The sequence below is a fragment of the Perca fluviatilis genome, chromosome 13 (genome assembly GCF_010015445.1).
Source record: "Perca fluviatilis chromosome 13, GENO_Pfluv_1.0, whole genome shotgun sequence".
Classification (NCBI taxonomy): domain Eukaryota; kingdom Metazoa; phylum Chordata; class Actinopteri; order Perciformes; family Percidae; genus Perca; species Perca fluviatilis.
Genome location: NC_053124.1, coordinates 33,926,318 through 33,938,935, shown reverse-complemented (window position 1 = coordinate 33,938,935; position 12,618 = coordinate 33,926,318). Strand labels below are relative to the sequence as shown.

The window sequence follows — 12,618 nt, the reverse complement described above, 5'->3', positions numbered from 1 at the left end:
GTGTCAATGGCTAGCAAAATAGTGGGAAAACCCCAAAAACATCTGACCCAAATATACACTGACAGAATGAGGAAGAAAGCTAGGAAGATCACTGCAGATAGTACACACCCTCTTTCGAGCCAGTTGTAGCTCCTGAAGTCTGGGAGGCGCTTCAGAGGGCCTCTGGCAAAAAGTGTTTTTAAAAAATCCTTTATTCCAAATGCCATCAGTATCCTCAACCAAACCAAGTGATAACATCAATATGAGCTGCTATCCTAATGATTTTAAGCATATTTATATATTTTTCTCTTTTTCTTCTTTTTTATATTCAATTTACTATGTCTGACATGTTGTTTGTATTTTTATTTTTTGTATGTCTGGTGAGTGTTAGAAATCTCAATCATTGTGAAAACAATGAGAAAATATGATAGAAATCCTTGATTTTGTCCATTCATTTCTCATAGAGGAGAAATTTCCTTTGTCATCTGTGTTTTCCAAAGTCCTTAAGACAATGGGCAAAAAGCTTCAGTCCATAACACAATAAATGATCCCAAAAAGTCATGAGTCCATTGTAAACATACAGTACAGATCATCAATTACAAAAACACAAAAAACAAAAACTCCACAATTTTCTTTCTCAATGGGGGAAATGGGCTGCTTAATTCATCTTTTACTATTACTTCAAACAATTTTGACAAACTTGATCAGCAAATTGCTATTTCTTTTGATTCATCAGTCCATAACACCTTTTAATCAATTTCTATATAAGTCACGTGTCATTCTTTGTGCCCCATTCAACACCCTGAGCAGAAGATTTGCATAGCACTTCTGTGTGGCCAGCACAGAAGTACTATAAATCCTCCACTCTCCCCCCATTTTCTATTTATTTTTTAACAAAATATTTACAAACTAGGGAATAAAAATAATAATAAAAAAACAACAACAAACCATAAAGAAATATCAATGGACAAGCTACTACCTTGAGTCTCTCAACCCAGTGATTTTTTCAGAGACATCATCAGCAACATAGAAGAATAAAAACCAACAAAAAAAAATAGTGGAAGAAGATACAGTAAGATCAGAATGCTTAAAAATACAATTATTTATCATTTTTAGTGAAAAACAAACCAATTTTGAGTCAAGATGCACAAAAATGCCAAATATGCATCTACCAATTTATCCATTGAAACCCCCCTAAGAATCTTAAATTATTTTTGTTACAATTGTAGCTAATGTTAAATTGCTTAAAGTAGCTCAATTTATTTCTCCTTACTGCTGAATTTATCTCCACCCTACGGTGGCCGGGAAGTGCAATGCAACATTACAAAGAATGAAACACTTTTACATTTTGGAAAACAAATTTACATTTTGGAAAACAAAATAACATTTTAGAAAACAAATTTACATTTTGGAAAACAAAATAACATTTTAGAAAACAAATTTACATTTTGGAAAACAAAATGACATTTTCGAAAACAAATTTACATTTTGGAAAACAAAATAACATTTTAGAAAACAAATTTACATTTTGGAAAACAAAATAACATTTTAGAAAACAAATTTACATTTTGGAAAACAAAATAACATTTTCGAAAACAAATTTACATTTTAGAAAACAAATTTACATTTTGGAAAACAAAATAACATTTTAGAAAACAAATTTACATTTTAGAAAACAAATTTACATTTTGGAAAACAAAATAACATTTTAGAAAACAAATTTACATTTTCGAAAACAAATTTACATTTTAGAAAACAAATTAACAAGATGCAAAACACTTTTACCAGTCCCGAAACAAATTTACAAATGACAGATTCTTCACGGAAAGGGAATGTACCACGGACCGGAAGTGATGAGGTGTTGTATACATGTCGCCTTGACTACGGCAGTTATGGATCGAATGCGCAATAGAGCCGCCATCTTGGAACAGGGGAGGCACTCCCTTATATACTGTCTATGGGCCGTCCTTAATGCATCAGCGTCAATGTAGGCAAAGGTCTAACGGAAATAAAATCACTATAAATCGTCAAAATCTCATGCGATGTTCTAGTTTTTTAAACAAAAGACAAAGAGACTAATTAATGTGTTAATACAAAGAATATTTATTATAATCAGTTCACAGATGAGTACAAACGGAAACTTCACCCTTCTGAACTAAGAGGTTCTGCTTCAAAGTGAAGTTTAAACACTAATGATTCATTTATTTCTGCATGTATTTATTTATTTAACGAGACTTTAAGTCGTGTTTTCGTCGGTTCCACAGTCCGAGTCCCGCCAGACTCCCTTTAGGAAACCTGTGATTTAAACTTCAGCAGGCTGTGACAGTCCGCTCCGTTCAGTCCTGGATCTGATTCTCCCGGGCTTCCCTTCCCTCCAGCGGGCCCAGCAATACGGCCTGGGTCTCCAGCGCTGCGTCGGGTCGGTTTGGGCTCCCAGGAATGGGCAGTGAGCTCCAGGTCCAGCTGCCCCCTGCTGTAGCCTTCCGATCCGGCCGCGGCTGTCGATACGTTCCCTGTTTTTCCAATGTTTCCGTCAGGTCCGCGTCATATAAAAACTCCAAACACCGACCACACGTAAAGTCACCATAGACTTCATTCACGCCATATACTCACTCACAACAACACAAATTGATCGGCGCTCACCAACAACACCTCATCACTCGGTATGTGGTACATTCCCTTTCCGTGAAGAATCTGTCATTTGTAAATTTGTTTCGGGACTGGTAAAAGTGTTTTGCATCTTGTTAATTTGTTTTCTAAAATGTAAATTTGTTTTCGAAAATGTAAATTTGTTTTCTAAAATGTTATTTTGTTTTCCAAAATGTAAATTTGTTTTCTAAAATGTAAATTTGTTTTCGAAAATGTTATTTTGTTTTCCAAAATGTAAATTTGTTTTCTAAAATGTTATTTTTTTTTCCAAAATGTAAATTTGTTTTCTAAAATGTTATTTTGTTTTCCAAAATGTAAATTTGTTTTCCAAAATGTAAATTTGTTTTCTAAAATGTTATTTTGTTTTCCAAATTGTAAATTTGTTTTCCAAAATGTAAATTTGTTTTCCAAAATGTAAATTTGTTTTCCAAAATGTAAATTTGTTTTCCAAAATGTAAATTTGTCTCGAGCTTTGTAAAAGTGTTTCATTCTTTGTAATGTTGCATTGCACTTCCCGGCCACCGTACCACCCCCCATTGGACTGTCTTCACAGGTAGGGTGGGGAAGTTGCCTCGGTGAGAGTGTAAATTCAAACAAAGGCACCTTTTGTCTTTGTTTCGTGTGACTTAAAAGAATGTGTGAACAAATTCTAACAGCTGCTGTTTTGACTTGCAATGGGCTTCATCAATCACGCAGACTTAATCCTACTTCCTGCAAAAAACAGAAATAAAATAAAATAAAAACAGATGAAAAATAAAATGGACTTATCTTCAACTACCTGAAACATTGGAGCAACAAACATTAATTCACAAAAACTCTGAGCAGATATTTTGCTCCCATTTTCAACTGCTAGCTGCTCATTCATGCATTCACTGAGAAACTTCATTGAAACATTTCCACATCTTTCATACGTTCAGGGTCGGCGCCCCAACTCTTCCAAAGAGATTCATACTGATTAATCCACTTCCACTATTTCATCCATTCTCACTGATCCACCCTTTTCCACAAAAATCAAAACAGCCATCCAGTTAGCCTTTCGATCATAAAGCATTCACACAGCAATCTCTTCAGAAATTTCATTTCTCTAGTTTACCGTATTTTCCATAGTCTGACCCCTAGCTGGTTTTAGTAGACGCTCTGTTGTAATGATTTACCAACCAGATGGAGTCGCTGTTCGTTATACCCCTCAGGAAATGGAATTTCCAATGCAAAACTCAACACAAACGAACATCCACAACCACACTGCTCCCGCAACCTCAACATGTCCACAACCCCCACCGCTGAGCTGCTGCACGCTCTCAATTTAAACAAAACTATCTTACAATGAAGTTATAACCACACTGCGCTTTCAATTTCAACACATCTTATTTACAGTTTCACAAAACACCGTGCGAGTCACTGCCGCAGACTCAAATTCAAACACAATTCTATTTAAAAAAAAATTATTTACAGTAGCCTTTATACAACCCTATATTTAATTGTTTCCTATCTTTAACCTCACAGAGAATTATTTCTCTATTGCCGGCTCTATCGGACTTTTTAAACACTATGGCCACACCTCTTGTGACCGCGCAAAGAAAATTATTTTTCCTGTCGCCGGCTCTATCGGACTTTTTAAACACTATGGCCACACCTCTTGTGACCGCACAAAGAAAATGATTTTCCTGTTGCCGGCTCTATTGGACTTTTTAAACACTATGGCCACACCTCTTGTGACCGCACAGAGACTAGGTACTCTGTCGCCGGCTCATATTCGGTCTTTTTAACACATTTTACAGGATTCTAAACCTGGCCGCTTAAAAAAGTGGACTTCTAGTGCACTTAACCATGGACCCTCTTTGCGGGCTTTTAAGCTTTACACAACCACACTTCGCAATTTCAAATTTCAAATTTTACAATTTCAAAACATCTTATTTACACTTTTTCACAAGTCACACACGCAGCACGAGTCGCTGCCGCGGACTCAAATCCCAACACCACAATTCTATTTCTAAAAATATTTACAGTAGGCCTCTGTACAATTTCCTAAGTGTTTTCACACAATTCGACTATACCTATTTAATTGATTTTTCCTATTTCCATACTATGGGTCAAAGGAAGAAAACTGAAGAGTCTTTCTATGGCGCTTTATCTCCGCCGTCGCCGCCAGATCAGCATTACCAAGTCCTATTCTTCACAGCTGTTAATACTGGCTTTAAAAAAGTCTTAATGTTTTCCTCCGTGCCTTCACAGAAACTAATTTTCTGTCACCGCCCTCGCGGTCTTTCTATTTAAAATGTATTCACTGGTTCTACACCCGGTCGAGTTCAAATCGATCCTCTAATACTGCACGCGAATCAAACGCTGTAACCTAGTTAGTACACTTTATATTTAAAATTTATCACAATCTAAAATCAGCCAAACTCAAATGGACTTCTAATAAAATGCACGCGAATCAAACGCTACTCGGGTCTTCCCGTCCCGGTCGGCTGTGCATTTTCCATGGACCCTCTTTCAGGCTTTTTAAGCTTATACATACAAATCACACACAATACAAATAACAACAAACAACATACATTGCTTTTGACTTATCGCTCTCAACGTAGTTTTCAATTGGGATTTTAATACACTTACGAGTTTGACGCTGCTGATCTCTCCCACCTAAATCTTTCTATTGCAGATTTTCGATAAAAACAGGTTCTGGCTTACCTTTCACTTTCGGGCCCTGTGTGAGAGATCAGCAGTCAGCACTCCAGTTTTTCAATTCGCCTTTTTTCCTTTCATCCTCCAAAAATCACGTCAGGGTCACCATTTGTTAGAAATCTCTAAAAGACGCGTTCTTCGATTTCTGGAGGAGGAAGGAGAGGCTGGGGTCGAATTGAAAGTTAAGCAAAAGGTTTAATAAAACAACGACAGTCAAAACACAATTAAACATAAAACATGAAAACACTGCCAGCAGCAGACTGCAAACATGATTCCCCTTGCAGCCATGCGACATGACAAAACAATACACTGTAACCAGCGGACTACAGAACCTGTTCCCTTGTCGGGTCCCAGGCTTGTAGTCCTGAATTCATCCCTGTTTCCGAATTATATTCCTCAGGATTGTGGGTGTTTCCTTGACTGAAAACTCTCTCAGATTAAGGACCCACCTCCGATTAGATTAACTCCAGGTCACAGACAAAGGTCGTTTATCATGGTAGTGTTGATTCTACAGTAATATGCATTTCCTTTGTTCTAACCCAGTCTGGCCCAACAGGGAGTGGCTCCCCCAAAAAGAGACAACAGTTACCTTTCCTGTGGGGACAATGAGTCTCCTACAGTATGCTAAATGGCAGATATGACCTAATCAATTCTTTAGAAGCTAGAGTTTGGGGTGAGGCAGTCAAATGCTGATTAGGTGTGGTGTGATGCAATCGGTTAATTCAGTGCTTCCTCCAGCTAGTGTTCATTCAACTAAGTACATTTTTATCAGACATCACCAATGGTTTAACTTTTTACAACCTAACATGAGCCAAAGAAAAATTTCCACCCCGGTGGACAATAAAGATTTATTCTATTCTATTCTATTACATGACAACAAGATGCGTTTTCAATTCATACCTCCTGCTGGTTGCTAGCTCACCGTGCTAGCTGGTAGCTGCCATCCGGGAGGGAGTGTGTTCAGCCAGGCAGGCTTCTGTGATAATCCACACGCAGCAGTTCCGTGTGTAGCATATATATCCATTTTGTATATGATCCAGCTAGCAGGCCTGGCCGGCGTCCCTGCTTCTGCTTCCTCCCCGCCCTACTCGCTTGCCGAGGTGGACAACAATCCAATGAAAACCCGCTGGTCTGTTGGATGTCCTCCAGAAAGCCGTTCGTGCCTTTCGCGGCGGAAAATTGTAGTTTATTTCCTTCCTTCCCTTGTAACACCTCCGCCAGATGGATCACACACAAAATGGATATATATGCTACAAATACACACGGAACTGCTGCGTATGGATTATCACAGAAGCCTGCCTGGCTGAACTCACTCCCTCCCGGACGGCAGCTAGCACGGCAAGCTAGCAACCCGGAGTTCTCCTTTAACCTGCTGTATATGTTGAGGTGTTGTAAATAGTAAATAGAGGATTACTGACTTCTTAACTGAATCATCAAGTGTGAACAAAACCAAAACTTCCGTTTTAAAGCCTGTCTCTTTAAGACCCCTCCTGTAAAAGCCCAGTCTGCTCTGATTGGCTTATTTTAAAAATATGGCGCAGCTATGCAAAAGTTAGTCATTAAGCCGTGGGTGCAGATACTCAGACGAAGGAAGTATATTCTAATGAGCCTGACTGTTACAGAGGAAGGGAAGTCCAATATAAATAGCTTGTGGAATCACATGTTTCCTCATCTAGGCAGCTGTGAAAAAACTGACTGAGTTGTCTTATTTCACAGTTGGTGGGTTAGTAGGAACTCCAGATACCCAAATGTATATAAGAACTGGAGAAGTATGTTTTTATGACATGTCTCTTTGAAGATATGATATGTTTGTTTCAAAACAAAATACTCACAGCGAATGAAGAGTCCAGCCAATATCAGAAGATAAAACCCTCCCAGAGTCACTGCAGCAGCTTTGAAACACCTTCTGTTGTTTGCTGCAGGGTTGTTTTGAGTGTGTGGTCCTACAGAGACACAATACATCCAGAACATGTTTTATTATGTTTGAAGTTTGAACCATTAGAATAATGACTCATAATAATGACTAACTGTTTTAATGTTTTACCTAACAGTACCTAATATTGCCTAACAGGGCTTAATAGTACCTAGAACAGTGCCTAACAGTGCATAGCAGTGCCTACCTAACAGTGCTTAAACTGCACTGTAAATTTTATTCTTGTCTTTTATGTTTCTCTGTTGTTGTTTTTTTATTTATTTATTTTTTTTATTCTTATACTGCACTGTACATTTTTATTCTTGACTTTGAATGTTTTTAAATTGTTTTAAATTGTTTTCTGAATTCTCTTTCATGTTTTATGTAAAGCACTTTAAATTGCCCTGTTGCTGAAATGTGCTATATAAATAAAGCTGCCTTGCCTTGCCTTGCCACGAGGCACCAGATTACAGGACGAAGACACCTGATAATGACCCAGAGTTAATGGTGACTAATGGTGGATTGATTGATTAATTGTGAAATATTATTCAGTATCTAATTGTTATAAAGCCACAAATAAACTGACATGAACTTCTCCTTTACAACAATCATAATTTCAGACTTACTGGCTCTTTGTGGCCTGAGATCAGTGTGATGCTCTTCATCCTTTAAGATCTCCACCTGACTCTCCTCTTCCTCTCTGCTGTTCTCTTGGTCGTTTCTGTTATATCTCACATTCAGGCTCAAACGTGGAGCAGCCACAGTATCTGCAGACATCTTGGCAAACTGAAAAACTGAACTGAACGTATTCTCCGTCTCACTGTCTTTGAGTTGGTCACTCCTTTAACACAGGAAGTGGCTGCAGCACAAACCAATAAGACAGATCCACACCCTTATACATTTCTCACTCTGACATCTCTCCATTAGTCCGTGTAGAGGTACTGAGCATGTGTATGTAATTCAGGCCTGTGTGCAATGTGTGTAATAACAACAGAGTGAAACCATTGTAATTTCCCCTTGCAGGATTAATAAAGTATAGATTATTATTATTATTATTATTATTATTATTTTTTACTGTTAGACAAAAAGTTCCACTTAACTTAAAATATGACTGAAATTGCAGCATTCAATCGTTTGGGAATTGGAATCATGAAACCCTTCCGAAAAACTTTATAAAAGTATCTTAAAGTAAAGTAAAACTGTTTCTTCCTCACTATAAAATTGACGAAATAAACATATCTGTTTATAGCTGCATTGACACATCTCTTAAATGGGAACTGTTGTTGTGCCGGGCACTTATTTTAGAGGAAGTGAGTACATAAGGAGGGAAGGAAAAGAAGAAATGAAGTACGTATTGGGGAAAGAGATTTAAAGTTAAGGAGGGAAGGATAGAAAGTAGAGGGAAGAATGAAATAGGAAGAATGAAAAAGGGAAAGAAGACGTAAGAAAGAAAGTATGTAAAGGAGGTAGGGAAGGAAAGACATGCAGAGAACGAAGGGTGGAAAGAAGAGGGAAGGAAGGAAAGAAGACATTAGAAAGAAAGTATGTAAAGTAGGTAGGGATGGAAAGAAAGGGAGAGAATGAAGGAGGATGAAAGGAAAGGAAAGAGGATTCAGTTTACTGAAACTGAAAAGGCGCATCTACTGACGCAAGTCACACAGCGATGTGTTTTCAGTGAGTGTCTGAAATCTGGTTTGGTCGTTCAGTTCACTATTTAATAAACACTATACAGGGAATAGTGATGTGTGAATGAGGGAGCAGTTTCTTTTTCTTCTTCTTCTTTTTAACCTGTCCTGCCCTGCAGCCTGGTATACAGTACGAGGAGCTGAAGACCTTGTTGTGCCAAACAGATTTTACTTCAACAAGAGAGTTTTAATATACTCCTTTGTCTGGTTTATTATTTATTTAGTTATGGTATGATTTGTCACCGGGCCGGACAGGGGGACAGAAATGGGGGTGGGGGGCAAAAACACCACACAGACAGACACCACAGAGAAGGGACCATACCTGCAAGAGAACGGGGATGGGGGGTGGGGGCGGAGAAAGACAAACAACAACAACAACAACAACAACAACAAAAAATGACAAAGAGGCAGCCAGCCGAACAACAGCAATAAACAGCTGATAGGAGAAAACAACTGAGGTAGAATGAAAATGAGGAACAGTCAAGCAAAATAACAACCTACATTTGTTTGTGTGTGTGTCTATATGTGTGTCTGTGTGTGCGTGGGTGAATGTATGTGTCTATGTGTGCGTAAATGTGTGTCTGTGTGTCTGTGTGTGTGTGTGTGCGCGTGCATAAGCCTGTCCCAGAATGTAGTTAGTTAGAGCAGGACGCCACGACCGCGATGCACCGACCCCAGCAGCAGCAGGCAGGGACCCCAGTAGCCAGGGCACCCTGTGGCCCCCCCGAAAGCGCAAAGGAACCGAGACCACATGCCCCGAGGACAGCCATGCCCCACCCCAAGGGAGGACAGCAGAGAGCTGTGCCAGGAAGCCCCCCCCGCCGCCAGAGAGCGAGAACGTGGGAGAACCAGGGACGACAGCCAGAGGACCCCAACACTGGGACGCAACAGCCCGCACCCCGCAGCCGCCAACGCCGGAAATGTCCTATTTCATCACAGGTAACCTCTAATATCACTGGTGAAAACTGGACTGGTAGTAGGCTACACCTATCATTTCATTCAGGTGCAATCCTGCAGGCGAAAAAGTAAACTACTACCAATCCCATCATTAACAGAAATATGATTTACAATCATTTATTTCTTTTTATCTCTTATGGTTTGTGTCCAGGGAACTCTACAAAAACGTTTAAAACACGTTTCAGAGCGAGGCACACTCTTTACTGTAGCCTATGTTGGAAAGAAAACTGCCATTTGCAAAGAAAACATCACAGTGCGACACAAAGAATCTGCTGGGATGTAAGAGTCCACGATGGGTGACGTGAGTGATATGAGGACGGATAAATTATGTAGGCTCCATAATTGATAGACTGGGAAGAAAAACAATACCACTCAAATAGGAAGTTATCTGGAAATGAAAATACATCTATAGTCGAGGCCTCAATATCATCTCCCGATCTCCCGTAATAGCCTACAGCTTCTTCATCAACGGGATTGTCGACAAACTTCTAACTAACTGACTACAAACTACTAATCAACTACATAAACCAAAATAAAGGCAACCAGCTAATCCATGTTTTTATTATCTTTTATTATAATAATCCTGTAGGACTACAGAGTAAGTACACATGACTTCTAACCAGATTATGCACTAAGAAAGGCAGAGGAACAATATCTCTGTAATCAGGTTATTTAGCAACACAGAATAAACAGATGAACAAATGTTAAAGAATTGGTCTGATTTGACAAAGCTGATCCCAACACTACACACCTCTCTGTCATCAAAGAGATCAGATCATCTTTTTCTCACAGATACAGTTCTTATTATCTCTAAACATTGTACTTTGTGTCCATTTTCCTTGTTGATCGCAGCATGTTGCAGGGAACCAGTAACCATTAATAGAGCGAGGCAGACAGATAAAATGTTCTTTCATCAAACGGTTGAAACTCCTGATTGTTGTTTATTAGAAATAAACTGTTTAATTTCACTTTAAATATTTATGTTATCTTTAATTTATCAAAGTATTTCAATAACTCATTTAATATTAAGCTTTGTAAATCAATGTAACAGCTGCTAATGAAATAATGAAAACTTGTTCATTGCTCTCTCTCTCTCTCTCTCTCTCTCTTCTCTCTCTCTCTCTTTCTCTAATATTGCTTTATTGGCATGACAAAAAATACATATGTGTTGCCAAAGCATAAGAATAAACACACATATAAACAACAAAAAGGAGAAAATACATCTGATATAATAATACAAGTAAACAGGATAATTATTATATAAATGAAGATACTAAAACAAATTCTGTGCATGTCCCTCAAAGGGTAATTTGAAACAATTATATAAAAAAGGAAAACAAAAGAAGAAAAAATAAATAAATAAAACAAAGAATGATAAAAATGATAATATATACAATTCTGTATTTGGGACTTAAGAAATGTAATTGTGTTTGGATATCCTGATGGCAGTGTGTACAGACTCGTTCCTCTCTTGGTCTCCACACTTTTAAATGTCAACCTCTTTTAATTTTCAGCTCATGGTCACTGACTCTGGATTTTGTTAAAATGTATTTTTCTTTTGGATTTTTTGTTTTGAGATATTCGGCCAGTTGGATATCTCTGTTCAGGGATTGATAACAGAGGAGTTTGTGTTGTATTTTATTTTCATTTCGCCATTGTTCTGTGTATTCGTATTTTAATTTAGTTTCAAATCTTTTGATTGAAGGCTCTGTGTACCTGTCTCTCTCTCTCTACCTGTCTGTCCACCATTGACTGTGGTGTTTAGCTCCATGTACCTGTCTCTCTCGCTACCTGTCTGTCTACTACTGACTGTGGTGTAAGTGTAAACTCCATGAACGAGTTGACACACCGTGGTGAGGACATCTGGTTTGGTGGTTGATGTCCAACATGCGTGGAGGAGTTTATACAAACCACCATTAACTAAAAGAGTAGCTGACCTACAGTGGAGAGTGTTACATGGGATAGTGGCGGTCAAAGCGTTTCTGGCTGTCACTAGTCCTGGTGTTAGCAACACCAGCGGCGGCCTTAAGCATCTGGGGGCCGTTTCAATAACTAATATGGGGCCCTACCCACATAAAACATAAACATAATAGAGCAGAAAAAGCAAGGATTCCTGTTGGTTTGCACACAATGGTATATCATTTTACTACGTGCACTTTCAGCTTCACGAACAGGCAGCTCAACATAGAAATAATCCAACCTTATTTGATTAAAACTATATACAATTATACAGAGCTTTACGTTGGAATAAGCCTCGCCCTTTCACGGACGCCAACTTCTCTGCTTAATTGATTGCGCAGTAGGCTATACTGTGAGTGAGACTACTCGTCCGCTTGCCAAATAAGGTACAGCAGAAACAGAAGACTGAATCTGATGTTTTTGAGTACACTAACCATGACCTGCGTAGCTTTTCTCCATTTTTCATCTTCATGAAATATCTCTCCTTGGTAAAAAGGCGGTGTGATTGGCTTTGTGGGAAGTTAAACTCCTCAATATCTGAACGGGACCGCTTCTAACAATATCAATTTGTTGGTAATCGGCAATATGCTATGGCCAGCACCCCCCCTCTGTCTCTGTAAACGGGGCTTTCTCCCTGGCATCTCCCTCATGTTCTTGTTCTACTAACAATGTTTGGTCATCATTATTGTCAGCAGTTTGAGTTGAAGACGGATAATCTGTATTTTGGCTAGCATCCTGTGACGGGGATTCGGCCGCTGAACTTTCGTTTCACAACCTCGTAGCTCGTGGTCAATC

The 12,618-nt window shown here is 38.7% G+C and overlaps 1 protein-coding gene and 1 gene segment (V, D, J or C); both read right to left on the bottom strand.

Annotated features, from left to right (window-relative positions):
- LOC120572047 overlaps positions 1-12,618 on the bottom strand; it is a 217,143-nt gene that overhangs the window by 33,508 nt on the left and 171,017 nt on the right.
- LOC120572044 (CD209 antigen-like protein C) overlaps positions 1-12,618 on the bottom strand; it is a 56,232-nt gene that overhangs the window by 8,028 nt on the left and 35,586 nt on the right. The window contains exons 1-2 of one of the 2 annotated variants that reach the window (XM_039821246.1): positions 7,849-8,050; positions 7,143-7,253 (exon numbers count right to left, since the gene is read on the bottom strand). The exons of the other annotated variant lie outside the window; for it this stretch is intronic. Of the exons in view, the coding sequence (XP_039677180.1) occupies positions 7,143-7,253; positions 7,849-7,999 (262 nt within the window). The 5' untranslated portion in view covers positions 8,000-8,050. Of the gene's footprint in view, positions 1-7,142; positions 7,254-7,848; positions 8,051-12,618 lie in introns of those variants that run through there. 2 annotated transcript variants of the gene reach the window in all.